The 25,398-nt window shown below is 34.9% G+C and overlaps 1 protein-coding gene across 1 annotated transcript; it reads left to right on the forward strand.

Moving 5' to 3' along the window:
* The first annotated feature begins 1,796 nt into the window (after window positions 1–1,796).
* On the forward strand, window positions 1,797–23,918 carry LOC132267153 (starch synthase 3, chloroplastic/amyloplastic). The gene is made up of 16 exons (XM_059768233.1): window positions 1,797–2,087; window positions 2,467–2,530; window positions 2,634–4,169; window positions 6,494–6,708; window positions 7,136–7,406; window positions 8,523–8,698; window positions 10,840–10,947; window positions 11,764–11,873; window positions 13,205–13,310; window positions 14,017–14,187; window positions 14,306–14,434; window positions 17,635–17,817; window positions 18,170–18,301; window positions 18,383–18,494; window positions 19,258–19,381; window positions 23,487–23,918. The coding sequence occupies exons 1-16, from the start codon at window positions 1,962–1,964 to the stop codon at window positions 23,614–23,616; spliced, it is 3,693 nt and encodes a 1,230-aa protein (XP_059624216.1). The 5' UTR covers window positions 1,797–1,961; the 3' UTR covers window positions 23,617–23,918.
* The last annotated feature ends 1,480 nt before the right edge of the window (window positions 23,919–25,398 follow it).

The raw sequence follows: 25,398 nt of genomic DNA on the forward strand, positions 1-25,398 counted from the left end.
TTTTTTTATTTTATTTTTTTAAAAGTACTACTAAAACACAGGCGTTTGCTCCAGCAAATTTGAAACAAGAAATCATTCTGCATACGGTTTAGCTGATTTTATTTATTTAAAAATTTTAATACACGAGCTTTCCTTCTTTCATTTTTTTTTTTTTTTTTTTCTAAAAAATGTTTTAAATTTTTATATATATTTTTACAACTATTAAAAAAATAAAATACTAAACCAAACAAATTTTATATTGCTAATAGGAGTAAATTGTTTTTCAACAGGTAAAAAATAGATTTGTAAAGTAAAATTTTCTATAAAACGTGATCAGAAATAATGTTGATTGATAAAAAATAAAAAAAAATAGATTATTTTTTTTTGTTTAATAAAAAAATACAAGTGTTTTTGATATTTTTCTGTAAATAAGTGTTTTTGATGTTGAGTCATAAGTTTTTAAAGAGTCGAATTAATAATTTGCATGATTGGTGGTGTATTGTAACTTCTAAATGACACAAGTTTTACTTGATGTCAATGATTATTTTGTTATTTGCCAACCAAAGTAACGTATAAGATCAAAGTAATGTAAAAGACATAATGTAATTGTGCTTTTAATAAATATAGTTATCAAAATTAAAATAAAATAAAATTATAGATATGGCAACAAAAACTTGGAACGACCATTAATTGTCAATAATTAATAATTTAATAGTTGATTAACGCTAACTTGACATAGTAAGCCATCATGTTGTTATTGAATTTATTTATTTCCTAAAAAAACACTTAATCACTTTAATAAAATGGTTCGATAAAATTAAATGATAAATTTAAAATTACAAATTTACTTCGTCACTCTGAACTTGAAATCACAATACAATAACAGTTCTTAAAAAGTAAGAGGAAAATAAAGAAAATGAAATATTACTATACTAATAAATGACATGCTAGTGCTTAGAAAGAGATGGTGTTAGTACTTAGAAAGAGATGGCAGTGACGATGAAAAGAAATGTAGATGCTTAATAGTCCAATGGTTAGTGGCTCTGATGAATTTTAGGAGTGTCAGACTTTGAATCTTTACACCTTACTGATTTAATTTTTAACCCTTATTGCCTTATTGCCTTTTAAAAAAAATAAAAAAATAATATTTTATAATTGTTGAACTTACTTTCAAAAATTATATTCCTTTCATTTCAAAATAAATGTCTATTTTGAAAATGAGTCATAGTTTTTAAAGTGAATATGTATTTTAGAATTAAAGAAATATTTGAGTCAGAGTTTTCAAATGAACATTTAATTTGAAACAAAATAATAATAATAATAATAATTTAACAGTGAACTCTTCTATATTTCCTTTTTCAAAATACCAATTATTTTTCCAAGTATTGACAATTTTATTAAACAAAGTGATAGCCCTTAGTCCCAATTTTGCCACATCTTTTGACAACACGGGGATATTCGACTCGACTTGCGTGTCAATTCGTGGTCGATTCCTCCCCGAGCCAGATCGCCCTCAAAAGTGTGGACCTCCAGAAGAAAAGGTGATTTTTAAAAAAAGTTGAGCTTTAATCTGTATCATAAAGTTCCACCGTCTACGACGTCGCAGCAAAACTCAAATGTAGGCTCAAAGATTACCGTTTATCTTCATCATCCATCAAAACACAGAAAACACACTGTTAGTATATTTACACACACCACAGCCCGGTGTACTGCAATACACGGGAAGTTATACTCTTATGGCTCACGATTGTTCGACTCATGACTATATTACACAACATTTCACTTTCATATGATTGTTATATGAACTTAAGGTTTGTTCTGATATATTCATCCATTTATTTTTAACAATTTTATGAAATATAAATATAGATATAGATACATATATGCACAGATACAGAGAGAGATCGGGCCGATCTGTGGGGCATGTTGTATTGATTGTGCGGTGAAGAACAAACGTTCGAAAACATTCTGTGAGGATTGCCATGGAGGTGTCTTTGCAAGCGCGGAGACCTGTATGTCCGGGAACAATCTTCACTCAGAGACCCCATCTCAAGATTGAACCATTTCTTGGGTTCTTGCCATTCAGAAGAACAGGCCATTGCTCGCATGTAAATTTCTCTCTCATTAATTTTATTTATAGGTGTATTGATAGTGCGTCTGCATTTGTGCTCGCTTGGAATGATCAATGATTGTTGATGTTAGTTTCTTTAATTTATGATTATCTAAGTTCAACAACTAATCAATAAACATAAGCTTTTTGTTGATATGTTCATTACTATTTTTTTTCCTATTCAGTATGGATTATTAATTTTTTTGTTAAATTTCTATGCTAGAAAATTTAATTCGCCCGTGTTGTAATTGTACTTGCTTGAGTGATAACAGAACACTGGTCTTATCTTTTATATATATATTTTTAAATATATAGTATGAATCACAGCTGTATAGCCTGTATTTTGACAATTTATTGTTTTCATGCATTTGGTTCAGTCTTCTTCATGGCACAAAGACCTCCCTATGGTTGGGGCTTCTTATCCAATCACTGCAAGTGCAGGTTAGTTCTTTCTTGCAATTTATCTACTGGTTCGAATTTTACATTTTTATACTAGCCATTTTTTAGACAATTTACTGATTTTTTTTTACCATATATAATGTAGATTTTTCAAAAAAGAGACAGAGAAAAATAATCAATCCAGGACCCAAAGGTTCTGCCCCAAAGGGATTTGTGCCAAAAACACAAGGGGGGACGAGCACCCAGAAGCGGAGTCAGAGTAATGATGGAGCAAAAGGTCCAAGTACTCCCACATCTAGTGAGTATGCAGGGCCAAACAAGGCAACACTAGAAATGAAAACGGATAGTGATGAAGAACACTCTGTGGGAGTTGATCAAGCAAAACAAGTCCAGGAAGAAAGTGTAGATGAAATTGATGGGAAAGTTCAGGAATTATCATCAATAGAAAACCCAACATCTGTCAGTAAAATACAACAATTTACAGAAAATGGAAGACTTGACACAGTTAATGAGGATGCTAAAGAGTCACAAATAATGGAAACAGTTGTCAAGAAAGTTGGGGATAGGGTAGAAAGTACAGATTTGGAAGGAAAGCACTTGGATGTTACTAAGAGTAATGATGTAAAAGAAAATGAAAGCATGGGCATCAACGAGCTACAGAAAACAAAACCAGTTGTGAGGAGTGATGTTGAGGGTGCTGTGGATAGAACAGGTTTAGAAGGAAAGCCCTTGGATGTTATAAAGAGTGATGATGTCAGACAAAATAGAAGTGTTGAAATAGATGAGGCTATAACAAAAAATCAGTCAGTCAAACGAAAATCAATGGAGGAGAATGACATGTTAGTAGTTGAAGAGAGAGACAAACAGGATTCTTCTCTTAAATTGAAGCTAGAGTTGGAAGCAAATATTCGCAAACAGGTGGTGGAGAGGCTTTCTGAGGAAAATTTCTTGAAAGGAAACAAATTGTTTTATTATCCTGAGTTAGTAAAGCCAGATCAAGATGTAGAAGTGTTCCTTAATAGGAGCCTCTCCACTTTGAGTAATGAACTGGATGTTATGATAATGGGAGCTTTTAATGACTGGCGATGGAAATCTTTCACCACAAGGTTGAACAAAACTCATCTCCAAGGGGATTGGTGGTCTTGCCAGGTTCACGTTCCTAGGGAGGCATACAAGATGGACTTCGTGTTCTTTAATGGAAAAGATATCTATGACAATAATGACAAAAAAGATTTCTGCATAAATGTGGAAGGCGGAATGGATGTGTTCCAATTTGATGATTTCTTGCTCGAGGAGAAACGTAGGGAACTTGAGAAACTTGCTAAGGAGCAAGCCGAAAGAGAAAAACAAGCAGAAGAACAAAGGCGGATAGAAGCAGAGAAGGCTGCTAGTGAAGTTGATAGAGCACAGGCCAGAGAGGAGACTGAAAGGAGAAGAGGAATATTAAGAGAGTCGATGAAAAAGGCTGTGACGTCTGTGGATAATGTCTGGTACATAAAACCTAGTGAGTTCAAAGGTGATGACATAGTGAGGCTATATTATAACAGGAGCTCGGGTCCTCTTGCTCATGCTAAGGATCTGTGGATTCATGGAGGATATAATAATTGGAATGATGGATTATCTATAATTTCCAGGCTTGTAAGCTCTGAGAGACAGGATGGTGACTGGTGGTATGCTGATGGTATGTCTAAATATTATTTTGTCCTTCACTTGCACGTCAATAAATGCCTGTTATTTATAATACCGGAGTACATGTTAAACTATTTAAGTGTCACCTTGGTGGCATAAAATTTATGCAGTGGACATGCATGTTGGTAACAGTTGGAAGTCATTGTTAATGAAAGGATATTTTTGTGACTAACCCAAATTAATTAGGTTTTAAGGCTTCCATGATATGTGTAGAGTCTATAAAATATAAAATGCATCTGACATCGTAAGTCATGTTTTATGATGGATTAAATTCTCATTTTATTTCTTTTCTTCTAGTAGTGAATGGAAGACTAGGGTTTAAGCATGATTGTATTAAATTGTATGAGGGCAGTGTTCCAAGATTAATGTTCAGGCCCATATCACCTGATTCCTGACATACAGCAATACATTATATTGTTGCGTCTCAGTTTTGGAGTTACTCAATATGCTAATTGCTACCTGATACTGATATTTTAGCGTTATGGTAGCGTTGCATAATAATTTCTGCTTATATCCACTGAGAAAACGTTGAAGCTTGTAAATGTGGGCCACAACTTTTTTTTATAGACTTTTCTTTTTATTTATAATTCATTTTTATTATTTTTCAACTTTTAGTAGGTTTATATATATAATTATTTTTTTAAAGAGTACTTTCTCTCTCTCCTATTCTTCTTTTTCATCGTCTTGTTTAAGTACTAGTAACTACTTGAAGTAGTTTTCTTCTAGGATTTGTTTGTTCTGTTGTTGTAAGCTTTCTGCTTGATCTACAAGTGAGTCTCTCTGTAGGTTGCTTTATCTTATGGTGGTGGTCAAGGAATTCCACTTGCGAAGCAAAGTGCCTCTAAGTGGATTGTCTTAGAGTTTAAGATGAATAAATATAAGAGGAAATGTCTTGTTGATGTGGTTTTTAGTAGTGACTACTCTTTTATTGAGTTAAAATATTCTTTATTTCTAGATGGAAATATGGTAGTTTAAATGAAGACAAATATAAGTGGTTTTTAGTAGCGACTACTTTTCTATTGAGTTAAAATATTTTTTCTTTCTAGATGGAAATATGGTAGTTTAAATGAAGGCAAATATAAGAAAAATTAGCTATCTTGAGCAGATATCACCATTTGAATTTTATATTTCGATTAAAAAAACTGTAGATCAAATGTATGTCAAAGGAAGGTGGATAATATTAGTATCCCGGAAAAATTAGGCACTGAGAGATCAGCTCTATCACTTTTGCTTCTTTAGGAAGGTTACTAATCCCGAAATTCGTCTGCCACCCAGAGAGGTGCTCAATCGGTTATAAATGCTTTTGGGAGGGAAGATATTGATCTACAGAGTATTCACCTGCTATAACCACTTTTCACAAAATTTTCCAAAATTGGTTTTATGAGTTGACTATTATAGTCATCATTAATTATCCAGTGCAGATAATAGTGCCTTTCTTGTTTGATCAGTAGTCTAACAAGTGGAGGTGCATGTTGATCCATTCCTTCACTACTAATTAAACCATAAATGATATGGATTTGATGATGAGTCTTGTTAAGCACTTCGCAGTGGTGACTATTAAGTCTTGGCATTTTAAGTTTGTGCCCCTTAAATACCTTTGTGAATTGACAATTGTGGGGTAAATTAGTTATCATTGCTACTCTAAATGTGTCCCTGCTGTGTTGCCACTCCTTAATGTTGCCTCATAAAATGTGCTAGGAAAGATTAGTTCGTAATGGCACTAATATAAGTACTTTATAAAGAAATCTATTATAATTTCTGAAGTGTCCATAAAAAATAGTTGTGCTTGTTTTGCATCATTTCCAGTCTACACGGTTTTAGTTATTTAATCTCCCTCTCTTTCTTAAAGTCTTTCGATCTCAGGTGTATTTGATTATGGAGGGTCACAGCTAGGGCAAAAAAGTCAGTCAGGAAAAGAAAAAAAAGAAATACTTCTTTTTGTCAAAGTCCCAAGTTCAAACCTCCCCATCACCTTGATAATTAAAAGTGAAACGCGTGTTGGACCAAAAGAAGGCCACACGTGGGAGGGCGTGTTGAAGGATTTATATATTTAAGTTACAACCTCTCTAACAGCTTAAGCTTTTAGTGTAGGTTGTTGTTAACACGTCCAACCCAATTAGTTGGGACAAGGCTTTCTTGAGTTGTCGTTTGTTCATGAAATATATATAAAGCCTCATCATTCATCTGTTTTCTTAAATTGGATGGACCCGTCATGGCATACCAATCTTCTTGCAGCATCTACAGTAAATTTTCATATTTGTAATAAGTTATGCACTTCAGTTATATTCTTTTGAGCAACTTTTTAATTTTCTGTAGTTATCGTACCTGGTCGAGCTTTTGTCTTGGATTGGGTTTTTGCCGATGGTCCACCTCAGCATGCCACTCTTTATGATAACAATAATCGTCAAGACTTTCACGGCATCGTCCCAAAATGCATTCCTGAAGAACTGTATTGGGTTGAGGAAGAACACCAGATATACAGGAAACTCCAGAAGGAGAGGAGGTTAAGAGAGGAGGCAATACGTGCCAAGGTCAGTTATTCATGAAATCACATCAATTTTTTATGATTATTACCCTGTAAATGAATTATAAAAGAAAATTTGAGATTTGCTGGTCAATTCCTTAAAATGCATTCTTGATGATGCTTTTCCAACACAAGTATATTTAAGGAGGTTGTCAGATAAATGAGGTTGTGCAGCGGATGTGGACCAGCCACTTGAGTGATGGGGTGGTGGCTCCCTTCATTGCTGATACTCCTTAGAAAACTATGTCCTTATGATGTTCAAGATGGTTAGATGGGTACCTGAGATTTTTATTTTTATTTTTATTTTTTCTGGGAAATTTTTTTCTGACCAATCTCAGCCTTTTTTTTAGAGAGCTTTGATGTGCTGCAGCTTCTCATTTCCCCCTTCGTTTTTCTATCCCATTATTAATTTTCTTTTGTTCTTCTTGTCACAGGCTGAAAGAACAGCACTTATGAAAGCTGAAATGAAGGAAAGGACTTTGAAAGCTTTTCTGTTGTCTCAAAAGCATGTAGTTTATACTGAGCCTCTTGATGTCCGAGCTGGAAGCACTGTGACAGTTTTCTATAATCCTGCCAACACCATTCTGAATGGAAGATCTGAAATTTGGTTCAGATGCTCATTTAACCGTTGGACTCATCGCAGGGGGCCGTTGCCACCTCAGAAAATGATACCTGCAGATAATAGTTCTCATGTCAAAACCCCAGGTGAGATATTTAGTTGTTTATTACAAATCTTTGAAGCGTGTGGTTTTGAGATTTGTTCACATATATGAGTTTTTCTATTTTCTCTCTAATTCAGAAGCTTCGTGATTTCTTTTTTCAAGGGAAGTGATTTAGATCTATGTTTCCTTGGGTTAAAATTTCTTGATTCATCAGAATCTATCCCCTCAAAGCCATTCTTCTTGTTGTATTTCTGAATTTTCTCTCTACATCCATGATCCATCTAATTTCTAAATGAAGTCCTGGAGTATATTTTGCTGTCTTGCATGATGGCACCAGCAAACAAGCAGTAAATAATTTATCCTATGAAGTGCAGTAACATAGGCATGGGTTGTAACACAAAAAACAATGTTGGAAATTAGCCAATACTCCTATTTCATATTACTCGAAACTTACAATAACGGTAGTTCTTTCATTACACGTGCAGTGCCTTTTTAAAAACCAATGGGGGCACTTTTTCCCGCAAGCTAAACTCATTTCACAGATTACAGCTTAAGATCCTGATGTCCCTATAATGGGATCACCATGTACGTGTTTCCCGTGCTATGCATGACAATATTACCAATAAGAATAAATTTTCTTTTTAATAAAAAAAGAACCCACTGAAAATGGTATCATGAAACTTAAATGTTTTTCAAATAAAATGGAATAGAACTTAAATATTTAGAACATTGCAGCATATATAAATTCAAGTTAAGAGCAAATTTTGTTTAAGGAATCTTTAAGCTATATGACAACAAACTAAGTGAAAAAGCCACAGTTGGGAGTTCCATAACATAAAACTAAAAGCTTTTTGATCTTTAATATTTCAAAATATAAAAAGAATTTAGTGCTACATGGCAACATCATTTGAAATTAAAAGAGAAAAACCGAAAAAAAAATATAATAGATTAATTTACTTGAGTCAAGATAAATAATTAGATTAGTTTACATAGAACTATACCATGTCTCATGCACAAATCATGCCTTAAACGTGCCTTAAACGTCACATGGGTGTTATTTCCCTCTATATGCAGAAAGTCACATTTACGTTTTAGTTAAAATAATCTATTCATTTGTTTTTGCACCAAATGTCCGATGATATGCTCTTTTCTTTTGCAGTCAAGGTTCCACTGGATGCATATATGATGGACTTTGTGTTCTCTGAGAGGGAAGATGGTGGAATTTTTGACAACAAAAATGGTATGGACTACCACATACCTGTTTTTGGTGGAGTCATGAAGGAACCACCAATGCACATAGTGCATATTTCTGTTGAAATGGCGCCCATTGCAAAGGTAAATTATATTAATCTAGACTGTAACTGTTTTCTGTTAAGTAAAAAATTGTAATATTAAACGTGCCAGAGGTGGCATAACCTTTTTATCCATTGAGTATAGAGGATCCACAACCCAAGGTCCTTCATACAGCTCAAATCATTTTAAAAATATACAAAACTGAGTAAAGAATCTGAAAATCGTAGTACAGACAACCAAACAAGAAAAGTGTTTAACACCACATCCTACTATCTATTAGTGGCTACTCCATATCGTCTGAAGTATGCTTATTTAGCTCCATCATACATATAAAAATAGAGGAATGCTGCTTGCAGCGCCTGGTGTAACCTGCTAAACACACAACCATCAACTCAACAACTAAGCAACTTCTCCACTGACCTTGGCATGACCTGGGATATCTCAGAAAAGGAAAACAACATGCACCACATATCCCATCTAAAATCATAATGGAGTAGGAGATAATTAGGAGAAGCCTCTCTCTTTTGGACATGCAGCACCGGTTAACATCATAATGGAGTAGCTTTCCAAATGAGCTTCTAATCTAACTAAGAGTTGTCTCTTCCCCCTATAAATTGATTTTACCCCAAATATCATCATCGTCATCTTACCCCAAATAGATCACTTATTAACCGGAAGCTACCCCAGAGCATAAAAGTCCATGGATACTAACTGCCAAATCAAATATGAAAATCACTATCCCTCCCTTTCTTTTCCTTCCAATTCCATCAATCCAAATGAAGCCTAAATAAGAAACCCTAAAATTAAAGAACCAAATAATTAGAAGATCCTAAAAAGTAAAATACGGAAAACAAAATGTCCCTACAAAATCTAGTAGATATAGGCTAGCCAAATTGGTCAACGGTTCTTCCTAGACTTTCAATACATAATTCCGAAAGGACGGATCCTATTACTTTGGAATGGAGCGAAGGGGAACCATTTTAGTATCTTTAGTAGTTTTGATTTATTTGTTATTTTAATTTTCTTTAATTTTAGGGTTTTTTTATTTAAGGCTCGCAAAGGGCGGTAACATAACTATGCAGTTTTTCGTTATTGATTAATATTGTGATTTTTTAGACTTCGCTTCTGCTTTCACTCCACTTTCTTCTTGCTTTCTCTTCCCATGCAATCTGCTAGCTTCATCTCTTCGTCTATTTTTTATTTTTTATTTTATTTTATCCCCTTCCTTATTTTCTTCCTCCCTTTCTTCTAGCTTTATCTCATCATCTCATCTTCTAATTTCTCATCCCCTTCTTTCTTTCTAGTCCACATCAGTCCCCTATCAAAGCGACACCAAAAAAAATAAAAAAATAAAAATAAAAATACAGGAATATGACTTTTAAGTGGAATTCCTCACACCAAACATCATGCCAAAGCCTCACTTTGCTACAGAATACTTTCACCCTCACCTAGAGTACTCCAATTTTATTTCACATTTTCACATCATGTGCTGATAACTTTCCTATTCTTCACTATTCCAAATTAGGCAAAAAAATTGATACCTTATGCCATGCATTTTTTGAATTTCCAAGGGGGGTTAACTTCTGCAACATTTTCAATTATTCAACCATTTTATTTTACCAAGTTCAATGTTAGCCAGATTAGTCATCATTTATATGTTTCGATGCAACAAGAAGATGTTATTTGTAACAAGTGGTTTTGTTGGTTGATTAATTGGTCACATTTTGTTCATGAAATGGTTTGGATTGGTATTAGTCTGAATATGGCAAATTAATTCTATTAAATCAATTGTACCTGAAGTCCACTTTTCTAGTGGGTCTAAATATTTAAATTACATTGTTTTTTCTGGAAGATTAAATTACATTGTTTTTTCTGGAAGATTAAATTACATTGTTATGACTCTGAGGGATGCTATCTTGGAGTTGATATCTGACTTGATCTAGACAAGCATAAAAAGACAGATCACTTGACTGAGACACCATGTCATTTCTCCTATAACTTCTGCAACTTATTAAGGATAGCAATATATATACCATACAAAGAGGATGACACTTATTATGTTTTGGCTGCATTTACAAACTTCAATGTTAAACAATAAATTCTCAGGAATTGGTAAAATGTAAATGTTATCTACTGATTAATTCTGTATCTTTCCTTTTGTGTCATTTCTGAATTTTTTGCAGGTGGGAGGCCTTGGTGATGTTGTCACTAGTCTCTCCCGTGCTATTCAAGATTTAAACCACACTGTTGACATCATTCTTCCAAAGTATGACTGTTTGAACTTTAACAACGTAAGCTTCTATTCTTTGCTTTATTCTAGATCTCATCATATTTCTTGCACTGGATTTTGATGCAAAATTAAATATGCTATCTGAGAGACCTTTATGTGTGGTAGTTTAGCTCTCTGTTTTTGGGGCTTATCCCCAAGGGATGCATGAGTTGTTGTCTACATAGTTTACTTAGAAAACCTAGGTTTACGATGGGGCTAACAAGGTCACTTGAGTTTCCTTTGATTTGATTGTGAGCTTCACTCTTCTCCCCCCTCGAATTGTGGTAATTGCAGGTGGTGCATCTTGTGACAATTTCTGCTTCTTTGTGCCGTTTCTTCAATTTATATTCATTTACTTTAGAGTAACAGAATGGTTATTCCTAGTTAAAAACTGTAGCCACTTATGTTAGTTCATTTCCGTACACTTCAAAGTCTCTTACAATTTACAAACGTGTGCTGCTGAAAAGAATATGACTATTTGAGGAAGTTAATTTAATTGTTTGATTCCAGCTGTTACAGGTTTAGATTTACGGAATTAGGACTAGATTTGTTTGTGTTTAAGCTCCTATATTGAGTTGGCTTTGTATGTACTTCTTTCAGAGATCCTGTAATGGTCAGGATGCATCCTTGGGGATGGTCTAGACATACTAGATTTCTTGTTTTCAATGGTTCACAGAGATAAACACGTTCAAATCTGAAGGGTTTTTTTTATGTTTGATGTTGAAGGCTAGACATAGTTTTTCTTTTGAACTTCTATTAGTAGGATAGTAGGATCCTTATTAACATATCTAATAACTTCATATATTTTGATCCCCTTGAACATGTTTTTCTTTAATAGGTGAAGGACTTTCAGTTTCATAAAAGCTATTCTTGGGGTGGGACTGAAATAAAAGTTTGGCTTGGGAAGGTGGAAGGCCTTTCTGTTTACTTTTTGGAGCCTCAAAATAGGTAAATTTTGTACTCCCCTCACCTTTCAAATGCTTAATACTTTATACAGTGTTGACTCTTTTCCATGTACATGTTTTATTCTTTCCTCTGCATATGTATACATCAATATGGATTATGTGCTACATGGGAGGATGGTCGAGTCCTTAAATTGATTTGGTTTAGGAGGTTAGATATCTTTTAGCATGTATGGTGGTCAAGTAATGTCAAAGGTTAGGTTTGTACCCACTTTGTCCCTTCTAGCACCCTCCATACTGGACAATAGTTTTTTTGTGGAGATCAAATTCACCTTTTTTTTTTTAACTGGTGATAGTTGTTGGCTTAAGTGGGTTGATCAGGATTATGCTCAAATAGCTATATTCAACTGATTTGAAGATCAAATTATTGTTTTTTTCCCCATCATGATGGGAAAGTCGTCGATTCCAATATAATTTGTCGCCTTTTGGATGCATGGATTATCATGCGTGACTTAAAACTTCGATGTGAATACTTAATATATTTGTGTCATACATGCTTTTGTTTCTATGCTTCGGAGAGTTTGACCGTTTGCATGACCTGTTTTTTTGGTTCTAATTTATTTTGATGAGCTCACCCCATCATTCCCATGATAATATTCTAACAATCTTCAACCCAAGCCTTCCATTTTTATATACTATATATTTAACTTACTCAAATCTGTTTACTCTTTTGAATCTGAAGTTTGTTGAAGTCATTGTTTTGATTACTTTCTTTTTGGGATAATTAAAGAAATATTAAACGAAAGCAAGGCCAGGCAGGTGTGCAACAACTTTGAGGCCTATAAATCAAATAACAAAATATACTGACAGCAAGAAAGAGAGTCTGGCTGCAGATAAGACCACCAAAGAGAAAGCGAAACAATTATATACAATCAAATTATATTGATAGTTAAACATGAGCTGAGTCTATATCTCCTGAATCAAGTTGTAAATCTGTTGAAGCCAGCTATTCAATTGATCTTCAAAGAAGTAAAACACTAGAAAGTATAAACAATACAATTTTCTATTGCAAAGGCGCATAAAAATATTGCCTTTATAGATTATTGTCATCATTTCTATCTGAATTTCAGTTTTTCCCTTTCCCAATTCACATGGATATAGAAATTACAACTTCAGCTTTGATTGTTGTGTATAAAGATTCTTGTCTTCATCTCGGTCACTGCAATTGATTAAAAGTCCCAAGTTCATGATATTTAATTCATGCAACACTGGCCTGGAATCCCCCTTGAAACTAGCAGAAACACATTACTCAAGTAATCTGCATGCAAATAAAATTTTAGATAGGTTCTAATGCTTTTTTCCTTATTGTGCTTGCAGATTCTTTTGGGCAGGGTGCATATATGGTTGTAAGAATGATGGGGAAAGATTTGGTTTCTTCTGCCATGCTGCTCTTGAATTTCTTCTCCAAAGCGGATTTCATCCTGTATGTTTTGTGATTTAATTTGTTTATCAAGTGGTAATGTTTTTAACATATTTATTGATCGTTCATTTGCCAGCATCAGTGATACAATTTAAAACATCTATACACTTGATGCTAAAATTTTTCTCTGTGTTTACTTTATTAAATTGAGAAATTTATATATGATACATGTATGATGCCATCCATTAATTTTGTCTCCTGTTACTATTTGCTTCTTAATATTTGTTGTTGCATTATATGTGTACATATTTTTATTTGTATTGTATGTACAGATACATATAATAGGTGAAACACATACAAATACAACATAAAGAAATATGACACAGTTTCCTTCCATGTTGCCAATTAGTAAAATCACATTTTGTTAGCTAAAGTTTTTTTTTTTTTTAGCTTTAGGATAGTGTTCTTTCTTTCTTTTTTCTTTTTCTCTCTTTTTCCTAGCAGTTAAACTCAAGTGTGTGTGTGTGTGTGTGTATATATATATATTTTTTTTCTTTTCATTGAGTAACCTTGTTTACTTTTGATTTTTGATTTTTTTTTTTAAACTGGTTATTTAGCAATTTTTGTCATAAAAATGGTTATTCCTTTATTGAATACTATTTCAAAGGCTCACGTATAGTGTTGGGCATTGTTGAATGTGCCGCCTTTAATTGTTCTGTTATTTTGTTTCTATGTTTAAAAGTGTTTTTTGTTGCTTTATATTTGACAGGATATTATTCATTGCCATGACTGGTCTAGTGCTCCAGTTGCCTGGTTGTTTAAGGATCATTATATGCACTATGGTCTTAGTAAAGCTCGGGTTGTGTTCACGATTCATAATCTTGAATTTGGGGCGAACCTCATTGGGAGAGCAATGAAATACGCAGACAAGGCTACAACTGTTAGTGTTTATAATTTTCACAATAATTTTATATCCTTAGTCCTTGACGTTTTGTAATATTTTGTTCCTTTGTGGAATGACTTTTTCGCATATTATTAATTCATGTTTACAATTGCAGGTATCTCACACATACTCAAAGGAGGTATCTGGAAACCCTGTAATTGCTCCTCATCTCCATAAGTTCCATGGCATATTGAATGGAATTGATCTTGATATATGGGACCCATACAATGACAAGTTCATTCCTGTTAAGTATTTTATGATGTTTCAAGATCTTTTCCTTCTTCCTCCCCTTTCGTTTTCCTTTTTCCTCTCGATGTTCTTGAGAAATATGGATGACATTACAGTCATTATATGGCAACTATCTTACCTATTTTTTTCTTCTTCCTTGTTTTGTCTAAGAATCAATCTCTGCAATGTACCATTTTAACATCTACTTGTGTAAATAGAATGCCAAATAAAAGCATGATTCCTGTCTAGAATTTAATTTGTTGGCTTATCAGACTTGCAAGAATAAAATCATAACATTTGGCATTCCATAGTCTTCTCCGTTATTCCTCCTTTTTGTATCTATCCTAGATTGTGCTTGCGCAATTGTGTGTCTGTGTGTGGTGTTCAGAATCCATTAGAGCTTGAAACATTTTGCTGTTTATATTAGGAATTAAAACGGCATCTAATGTACCATTTGGTAGATTGAAGGGGATCCGCAGCAGGGAGGGTTAGAGAAGTAGCATAAATACCATCTGATAGTTGTGGTGGTGCGTTTTTCTCTAAAAGTGGGTGGTATGAGTGTTACAAAAGTTAGGTTATATAACCAAGCTTTTGCGTGGAAAACGATTGTGGAGATTCCCCTTGGATATCCATTGGGATTGGAGGAGAGTGCTGGAAGGAAAGTATATGATTCAAGGAATTATTGGATTACTTCGGAGGTTAGAAGGTAAAACAATGCTGGTTATTGGAAAGGCATTAAAAGATGATGGGATGGATCTTTCAAAAATGTCTAATTCTTGGTGGGAGATGGGTAGAGGATGCGGTTTTGACACGTCATATGGTCTGAGAATGTGGCTATTAAAGTGAAATTTCTGGACTTGTTTGTGATAGACCATGGCTGCATTTTATTTGTCTTGGATACTTGAATTTAGCGGGCAGTGCATGACTCGAGCTAGAGGCAGGGAATCACTTTTTATATGGGGGTAGCATGCTCAGAATTGGGGAGGGAGAATTGAGTTGGGGAGCTTTGAGTAGTGGCTGGTTTTTAGGTGGGATCTTACTATAAGGTTCTGATGGGAAACAAGCCTATTACTTTCCCTCGAGTGGCATTCAGGATACTGGAGCACCTTTGAAGGGTTTTTATTCTTTTTCATTTATTTGTTTGCACGAACTGCATTTTACTAGAAAATTCTGATATTGAAAATTTATTCTGAAGATGTATGGTACTCCTTAGTTGGTGTTACATATGTAAAAAAGTAGGGTACCATGGATTATTTTCACAATCACAGGTTGCAACAAGTTATGGTCCTTACTAAAAAGAAGATGGAATGTGCTTTGTGTTGTGTAGGCATAGAATCACTATTCATTTAATAGGAAGTAATGCTGTCCCATAATATAAACAGGAGTTTTTTAGTGTTGTTTAGTTGGTTGACTGGGCTCGACACTGTTGTGGATTTTGTAGGTAGTTTGCAGGATATGTTTTCTAGTTCTTGTTCATGCTTAAGCTGTTGTGTACTTCTTGTACTTGGGTTTGCCCTTGCTGTCACTACCCCACCCGGGTGAGTGAATTTAATGAATCGTGCTGCTGTATATTCTTTTAGTGGTTATTGCTTGGTGTGATGATAAAATTTGTATGAACAAATCTGAGTTCTACAGCCAATTTTAGTAAAATAATAGCAGAAGTTAGTTTTAAGTCTTCTCTTTCCAGTATCTCACTTTGGTAGGATATAAACTGGGTAGTGCACTTTCTGCTGCTGCAAATGAACTGCAATACTTGATCATTATGATCATGTTTGGCTGCATAAATGCAGTTGTTGGTCCACTGGACTTTGGGGAAAAGATATTGTCAATGAAGCTGATTGAATGTGCTTGGCAGGAAAAACAGTAGACAACTTGTTGGTTATGGCACTGTATTGGTATATAAAAACAATTAAGGAATAGAATTAGGAAATTAAAAGAAGCGCAAAGGTGAGATCTGGAAGTTAGAAGGAGACATTAATTATAGTTTTCTTTGTTCAATATCAACACCTCTCGGCATAATTCCAAGTTTGCATCTGCAATCTGGATAGCCTCACCAATCAAAAACCATGTCATTGACAGACAACATGATTACCTTTGACAGAACCTCCCACTAACAATGCAAGTTGAACTTCTAAGGTCATTCAGCTTTCTTTTTTCTCTTTTCTTTTTGTTATAGAATGCAGGAGATAAACTAAAGGACATTCGGCTGTAAAGTTCACTATAATGTTTTTTATAAAATATACAAAAAATGGTCATATTCAAAGAGGAAGAGTTGTTTGTTTAGATGGTAAAAGGCAAAGAGGCTGACCAAAGGTTACGTGGTAAGAAGTAATTAAAAACAACTTAAAATATTTAAATTTAAGAGAAGACATGGTGTATAATATAAAAGAATGGAAAAAGAGAATTCATGTGGCCGACCCCATAATTATGGGATAAAAGGCAAGGATGATGATGATACAAAAATATGAACCTGTTAATCAATTTTAAAAATAGAAAATGCTACATCCACTGATCATCCTTTCTACCTACTGATATACCAGTTTCTAGAGAAGTTCTTAATAAATATTTTAGCCATATTTGGGGGAGGGGGTTCCCGCACGTGCATACTTGTGTTTTTGTGAGTATGTCAACTGCTTTATAGATGCTCCAAACATTTTGAACTAGTTTAAGTGCTTTATTCTTGTTGTTGATGCTCTGAGGATGACTGGGACATAAATTTATTAAAACCCAATATTGTCTTAAGCTGCAGTTAAATCAGTTTAACTGGTCGGCCAGACTACAACAACAATCAAGCCTTTTTCCCAATTGCTTGGGGTTGACTACATGAATCCTATGTTTCCATTCCTCTCTATTTAAGGCCATAGCTCTGTCGATTGTGTATTCATAGGATTCATGTTCATAACAAAGTTTTACGCTGGCTGTCAAGCTACCTAATGCATCCCTTCTCCTTTATCCACGCTTGGGACCGGCTGTGTAAATAACATAGGCAGATTTAACTGATTGGCCACACTGTTCTAACGTTATCTCTTTCTAGCATTACTTCAATATTTCCTAATCGAGTTTTGAGTAGCATATACTAATGGTTGGGGTAATGTATACTTAAAATATGGAAAAGAGGGTTACAATTGCTAGTTATTCAAAATCTATTATATCTTCAGTTTTCCTTTCCCTATTCTGTGGAGGTTTGAGACCTAACAGTGCTGCATGCCATTGCAGACACCTTACACTTCAGAAAATGTTGTTGATGGCAAAAAGGCTGCCAAGGAAGCCCTGCAACAAAGACTCGGTTTGAAAAGGGCTGATCTGCCCTTGGTTGGAATTATAACTCGCTTAACTCATCAGAAAGGAATCCACCTAATCAAACATGCCATCTGGCGCACCCTGGATCGCAACGGACAGGTTATATTTTTCTTTGGTTTGCTTTTCTGATTTTCAAGGTCAAAGAATCAACCTATGTCAGACTCTTATCTTGACTATCCACCTGAAATCTGGGCATGGATAGAACAATGAAATTTTGAACTTCAAAACTGTTTAATATACTGTTATTACTGGTATCTCTACTTCTATGTGTATTTATGTGGACGTGTGCGCATGACAGATTTATCCGCTATATTCTTGGTATTAAATACTTTCATATCTTGTTCTTATATATGCTAACTCTATTCATATTTCAAGTACGTGTATTATGTATAAAGAAGTGAATGATATATGGGCATTCCCCTGTCGATGCTGATGGAAAATATGATGGCAGGTTGTGTTGCTAGGTTCAGCTCCAGATCCTCGTATTCAAAATGATTTTGTTAATCTGGCCAATCAATTACATTCTTCGCATGGTGACCGTGCTCGCCTTTGTTTAACCTATGATGAGCCTCTTTCTCACTTGGTATTCTCTCGTGGAACTTAGATTCTTTACTTTCTGCATTTGTAATATGGTACTACTAACCTGTTTGGATAATTATTGTAGATATATGCCGGTGCAGATTTTATTTTAGTCCCCTCAATATTTGAGCCGTGTGGACTTACTCAGCTCACAGCAATGAGATATGGTTCAGTACCTGTTGTTCGTAAAACTGGAGGTACGAAGATGTTTTATATTTGTTGTGATTTTTACATTAATGGAGGATAATGCTTCAACCAAAAATTCTATCATGTCTCGATTGCCGAGACATTTTATCATTGAATGGTCCCTCGTGCATTTTATGTTAATATGCCATATTAAAGCTGTGATAGAATGGATATCTCATTATTTTAAAGTTTTTTGTTTGCTCAAACTGCATTTCCACTTCAATTAGGCATTGGTTCTGAATGGAGAACCTCAATGGTAAGAAATTGATGCATTCATACTTTTCTCAATTCAGAGAATTACTCTATTTCCTTTTTTATTATTATTGGCCATTTAGAATCTTTCTTTTGGGTGATTGTGCTTCAAATGGTTGTGGAGGTCTGCAAAGGAGGATAATAACCTTTGGATGAGAGTGGTAAATTGAAAATGTGGAAGTGGGATGGATAGTTGGTTGTCTAATGCAGTTTGTTTCAGTGATGGCTCGGGCTTTGGAAGAGCGTCGGGATCCGAGATGATCAGTGGGGATGTGGTTCTATGGGTTTTTATTTTTGGGATCAGTGAAAGTAGAATATTGATTGGAACTTTTCTGTGTGCATATAATTATGTTTCTTCATATATAGGAATTGGGTTGGGGTTATGAGCAAGTTCTCATGCCCTCACCTTTCTACTTCTGTTTTGTCCAGCTGATGATTGAACTCTTGTAGTGTGGTTCAATGTTAAGTGCTTGATATTGATAATGTCTTTGATGGTCATTTTAACCTTGTTTCTTCTTTTAGGACTTTATGATACCGTATTTGATGTTGACCATGATAAAGAAAGAGCAGAAGCACAGGGTCTTGAACCAAATGGATTCAATTTTGAAGGAGCTGATACTGCAGGAGTTGATTATGCCCTCGATAGGTGAGCAGATTTTTGTTTTTCTCTGGTTAAGTTAGGAAGTTTAGCTTCAAATAATTTTATGTTTTATTTATCTTTTGAAAACTTCTGAAGTTCTTGTTTTATTTATTTATTTATATTTTGGTTAGGTAAAAATAAAAATAGCAGTCGAGAAACTAGAAACAACTAGTTAGCAAAAAAAATTACAACAAAACACCAGCCTTTTGTTGAACTATTTGGGTCAGCTACATGAATCTTATTTGTCCATTCCGCTTTATCAAAGGCTGTGGCCTCAGTCTAACCACATGTTATCACATCCTTCTTTACTAACTCTACCCGCATTAACTTTGATCTTCCCCTTCCCCTAGTATTACCTAACTGGTGCGCTTTAAACATTTTCTGTGCACATGTCTAAATCATCTTAACGAATTTTTCCTCATATTTTCTCTAGTTGGTGCTACACCAACCATGTCATGAATGTAATTAGTTCTAATTCTATCTTTCTAGTCCTTTTTTTGATAAGTAATAATGAATTAAAAAAGTGGTTCAAAAGGGGAACGCGCCCCTTAAACATTAGTAGAACCGGGGGTTAAGGCCCTAAAGAATCCAAAAAAGTAATTAAATCATCAGAAGAGGAACAAGAACTCCTCTTCACATAACTAAAGAGAGAACAAATAATAACAAGTTTCAGCGTTGCCGTAGACGACTCCTTCCCTTTGAACATTCTACTATTTCTCTCCTTCCAAATACACTACCAGACGCAATGTGGGACAGTTCTCCAATAATTGCGTACACCCCTACTCACACGACATCCTCTCCAAGCATGAATCAATTCCTTAGTAAAACGTGGCATTACCCAATACATGCCAAACAATCCAAGAATAAGATTCCAACAGTCGTGCATCACAGGGCAATGCATTAGGAGATGATCAACTGACTCCCCATCTTGCTTGCATAGGCAACACCAATTAACAAAACAATTTCCCCTCTTCCTCAAATTATCAATCGTCGGTATCTTACCCCAAACAGCGGTCTATACAAAGAATGCCACCCTAGTAGAAGCCATGGAGCGCCAAATGGTCTTCCATGGGAAGTCTAAGCTGACAAAATTAGACAGACATAAGAACAAAGATCTTACTTCAAAACGACCGTGAGAAGAGGGAATCCATGTCAAATTGTCATAACCCCTGCCAATTCCTTCCTGTCGATACAATTGGTCCAGAAAAATACTTACCTCGTTCAATTCCCAATCTTGAAATGAACGTCGAAAATGCATGTCCCACGTAATCCCACTATTATCAAACCGATAACAGTCAGCTACGTAGGCATGTTTATTAACTGCAATATTGTATAATCTGGGAAATGAACGAAATAATGGCTGATCCCCACACCAAAGATCTTCCCAAAAACGGATGCAACTACCATCACGAACTTTGAATCTGATATGAGAGGAAAAGGCATCCCATCCCTTCCGAATGGATTTCCCTGCCCCAACTCCTCCCGCAACAAAAACCGGACGGGTAATCCAACCGCCAACGTCCCCATACCGACATGAGACTAACCTTCGCCAAGGATGATGCCTTTCCTTCCCGTATCTCCACGACCATTTGCTCAGGAGAGCTTGAGTAAAAAGAATCAATCGTCTAATACCAAGACTACCCAACTTCATAGGCTTGCAGACTTGCTCCCATCTGACAAGGTGATACTTGAACTCTTCTCCCCTTCCACCCCAAAGGAAATCCCTTTGAATTTTTTCAATCCTATCAGCAACGGAGCATGGAATTTGGAACATAGATAGAAAATATGTTGGGAGGCTCAATAAAGTGCTCTTGATAAGAGTTACTTTGTCCCCCTTAGACAAGTATTGCTTCTTCCATCCTGCCAACCTCTTTGCATACCTATCAATCACAGAATTCCAACTTCCCACAATCCTGGAAGAGACCCCTAGGGGCAAACCCAAATAAGGAATAGGAAAGGAACTCACCCTACACCCAAGTACTGCAGCTAAGGAAGAGATATCCTGAATTGGGAGAAGCACACTCTTAGCCATGTTTACCTTTAGCCCGGAAACCGTCTGAAAACAAGCCAGGATGCATCTCAAATATCTAAGTTGAGACACATTTGCATCACAGAAAACCAGGGTGTCATCTGCAAATAGTAAATGAGAAATCTCCACCTGATGGTCTATATCTCTTCCCACCCTGAATCTCTTAATGAGACCAAGATCCTCTGCCCTGCACATAAGTCTGCTTAAGCCCTCCATAACAATTAGAAAGAGAAAAGATGACAATGGATCACCTTGTCTTATACCCTGAGTGCTACCAAAAAAACCAGCGGGAGAACCATTCACAAGAATTGAGAACTTGACAGACGAAAGATATGTCTCAATCCATTTCCTCCATCTACTTCCAAACCCCATTCTTTGTAACAAATAGAGTACTATCTTTCTAGTCTTACGCACATTCATCTCAATAGTCATGTTTCAGCCAGTCACCTTATGTATATGTTGTTTCCTAACTGCTTAATATTCTGTCCATAAAGTACTGCTAGTTTAATTGCTATTCTATAGAACTTTTCTTTCAATCTTAGCGGGATATGCCGATCCAACAATATACTAGATGCACTCCTCTATATAACCTATTTTGCCTTGGTTCTTTGATTAACATCATCTCAATTTTCTCCTCCATTATGGATTATTGGGCCTAAATAGTAAATAATGAAAATGTTTACTTTTTTTGCACCTCTTGATTCTCAATCTTCACTATATCCTCATTTGTATTTCTAGATTTACTAAAGTTACTCTGCATACATTCAGGTTTATTTCTACTTAATCTTAAAACTCTTTTAATTCTAGAGCTTCCCTCCAAACCTCCGATTTGACATTAATTCCTTCTCCAATTTCATTGATTACAATAATATCATCAACGAATATCATATATTGAATTTCATCTTGGATGTGTCTTTTCAGCTCGTCCATAGTAAGGCAAAAAAGCATAACTCAATGTTGACTCTTAGTGTAAGAAGCCTACACCAATTGGAAATTCACTTATCTTCCCTACAATTGTTCGAACTATAGTCACATAAGCATCATACATGTCCTTTATTGTGTCAATATATCCCTTTGTGACCAGGCACGGACTTAAAGAGGAGTCAGTCCCCACTGAAATTTTTTAGCAGTAAATACTAGTAATTTCCCCCCTTTTCAATTATATACCTATGAAATTTTAATGTTGCCCCCACCAAAATTACAAAAAAAAAAAAAAAAACTTTTGCCACAATTTCCTGGGTCCCTGTTTTTGACCCTTTCTCCGTATTAGATCTCTAGGTACCCTATCATAGGCTTTCTATAGATTAGTAAAAATATGGAGTCCTTTCTTCTTTTCTCTATAACTTTCCATTAGTCTTCTCAATAAGTAAGTAGCCCCATTGTTCAATTGCTGTCTTCCAAAGCTTCATAGTATGACCCATTAATTTAATACCACAGTAATTATTACAACTTTGTATGCCCCCGTTTATTTTCATATATAGTTATTAAAATACTTTTGCGCCACTCATTAAACATTCTCTTTGTTGTTATTGTCTTATTAAATAAAAATTGTTAACCAAGACAATCCATCTTTTCCTAAACACTTCAAAACCTCAAAAGGAAGGCCTTTGGGCTCTGAAGGCATTTATAACCTCACACTCCTTGGCCCTACGAAAAAATATGTTATGCCTAGGGTTATACTATATTCTTCTAAGCCTGAACTTTTTAGATAATTTTCATTCAACAATTTCTCAAAATAACTTTTCTTTCTTTAATTTCATAATCTTTTACTAAAACCCTTAAATCTTCACTCTTGATGCCATTAATATGGGCCAATATATATATATATATATATTTCCTAACTTCTCAAGCAAATATGGTGCATGTGGTACAGAAGCAAATCAGCATTACTAGTTCCACTGATGTGGACAATTATTTGATTGGTTGTATATCTTCATTATCTCAAACTTTTCAAGAGGAAATGACAAAGGGTTGGAGAGAGTCTTATTTTATGTATATTACAAAATTTTTGGTTATCATGTTCTCTGTCGCCAAATATAATTTTCAGTATGTAGAGGACTTAATTATGATTCTATTTTTCAGAGCAATTTCTGCTTGGTATGATGGTCGGGATTGGTTTAACTCGATATGCAAGCGGGTAATGGATCAAGACTGGTCCTGGAACCGACCTGCTCTTGAATATTTGGAGCTTTACCATGCAGCTTGCAAGTGAAAGCAAAAAACTGAACAGTTGGACATAGATATGGAGATGCAACTTGATACTGTCCCATCATTTGTACAGGTTTAGTGAGGGTTCCTGATTTAATGTTGTTTCCATCCATTAGTAATGAAAGGTAAAGCCAGTTGGTAAGGTTGATTTGGTTCTTCCGTATTTGTGTAGCATAAAATTATAGCTTAACATCAAATAATGTAGTGTATCATTAGATTAATAATGTCAGTTGTTAGAACTCTCTCTAAAAGAGGAGACTGAATAAATTATAAAAGAGAAAAAGAAACGTAAACATTTTGGTTGGAGATATGGATTTATTTCTTAATTAATTAATTTATTTTTAATTTGATTTTTAGACATTGAGAAGATTCAAATAAATCCTCGATATTTCAATTGTTATTAACTAATGGTTCCTGCGACAGGAAAATAGAAGAAAATTTCAAAGCTTTACCCAGGGCCTAGGGGATGAGATGGTCACCATAAAACTTAAAAATTCTTTTCAACTTTCTTTTTGTCATCTAGGCAACCAAATGAGTTGAAGGTTAAAATTTCAGCTGCGCAGTCTACTACGAAGCATCATTGGATTGAACGGACAAGAACACGACATAATAGCCTGGCATTTTTTGTTTGTTCTCTTTTAAATCCCTATGGCTGGTTGTAAAAGGATTTCATTGAATAGTGTTCATATTATTGTCTTATGTTTTTTATTTGATCATGAAATGAACTATGAAACCCTAGGTTACATATTTATCTTGGTTAGATTACCTAATCAAAGACAGACTAGTCGCATTTGATAACTATACCTCAGTTTTTATACATGGGTCAATGAGCAGTATCGCCAAAGAATTCCCTGAACAGTGGTGCATGGATAAAGCCTTGAGGGGTGCATCTTTCAGAGTTTCATTGTAGCCGATCTGCAAAACTGGAGAATTTCGACAATCTGGTATAAAATTTTCTCCAACGCTTCGGTAAGAAAAAACACTGTTGGGAGCATGTTTTATAGTAATAAAGTATTCTAATTTCTCAACACTTGAAAGGGGTACCTCTGTTTTCAGTAGGATTGTAACTTGTAATGGTTAAAGTGCTCGAGAAAGGATACTTGTTAATTTTTCCATTTGTTTCCCCCTATCTTATCCATAAGTAGAGCCTTAGTTGTTTCTGTGATATTGAATTATAGTATTCTATTTGGGTGTCTGCAAATAGGAGAAAATTATGAAACTAGGGATAAGCTGAGTGAGTGAAATGCTTTGTGTTTCACTAAGGCTGTGTTTGGCGGCATGGAATTGGAATTGGTGAAATTGGTGAAATTTTTGGTTCAATTTTTGGAGTTTCATTTCTTCAATTCAACCAATTCCAATTCCAAAGCTCCAATTCCATACCTGCCAAACATAGCCTATATTCAAAATTTCACCATGATTCTCTATTTTAGGCCATCTCTAACCTTTTGTGGTTTGATCATTGCCAATCTTGACAGCCAGTTCTAGTTTCTTCACTTGCATGATACAAACACTTGGTCACACAATTATTTTTTTTTCTGAGCCAAGCATCTCTTCATTCTCATGTCACGTTATTGGTATGGAATATTTAGTTTACTCGAATTCTTTCCGTTTCTATTATTATTATATCATTTTAGTCTGTGTTTAGCTCTGGGACGTAGTGAAGGTGAAATAATGCAAAGGAAGTTACTTCTCTTTGGCTGTTTGTCATGGATAACAGGAAGGAAAAGGATGGAAAGTAAGGGAAAGGTTGTTATTTAACTTATTTATATGTCATTATTTATGCTTT

This window comes from Cornus florida, unplaced genomic scaffold (assembly GCF_030987335.1).
Source record: "Cornus florida cultivar Cherokee Brave unplaced genomic scaffold, ASM3098733v1 CherokeeBrave_3.0.0_Hap2_Chr01, whole genome shotgun sequence".
Lineage (NCBI taxonomy): Eukaryota > Viridiplantae > Streptophyta > Magnoliopsida > Cornales > Cornaceae > Cornus > Cornus florida.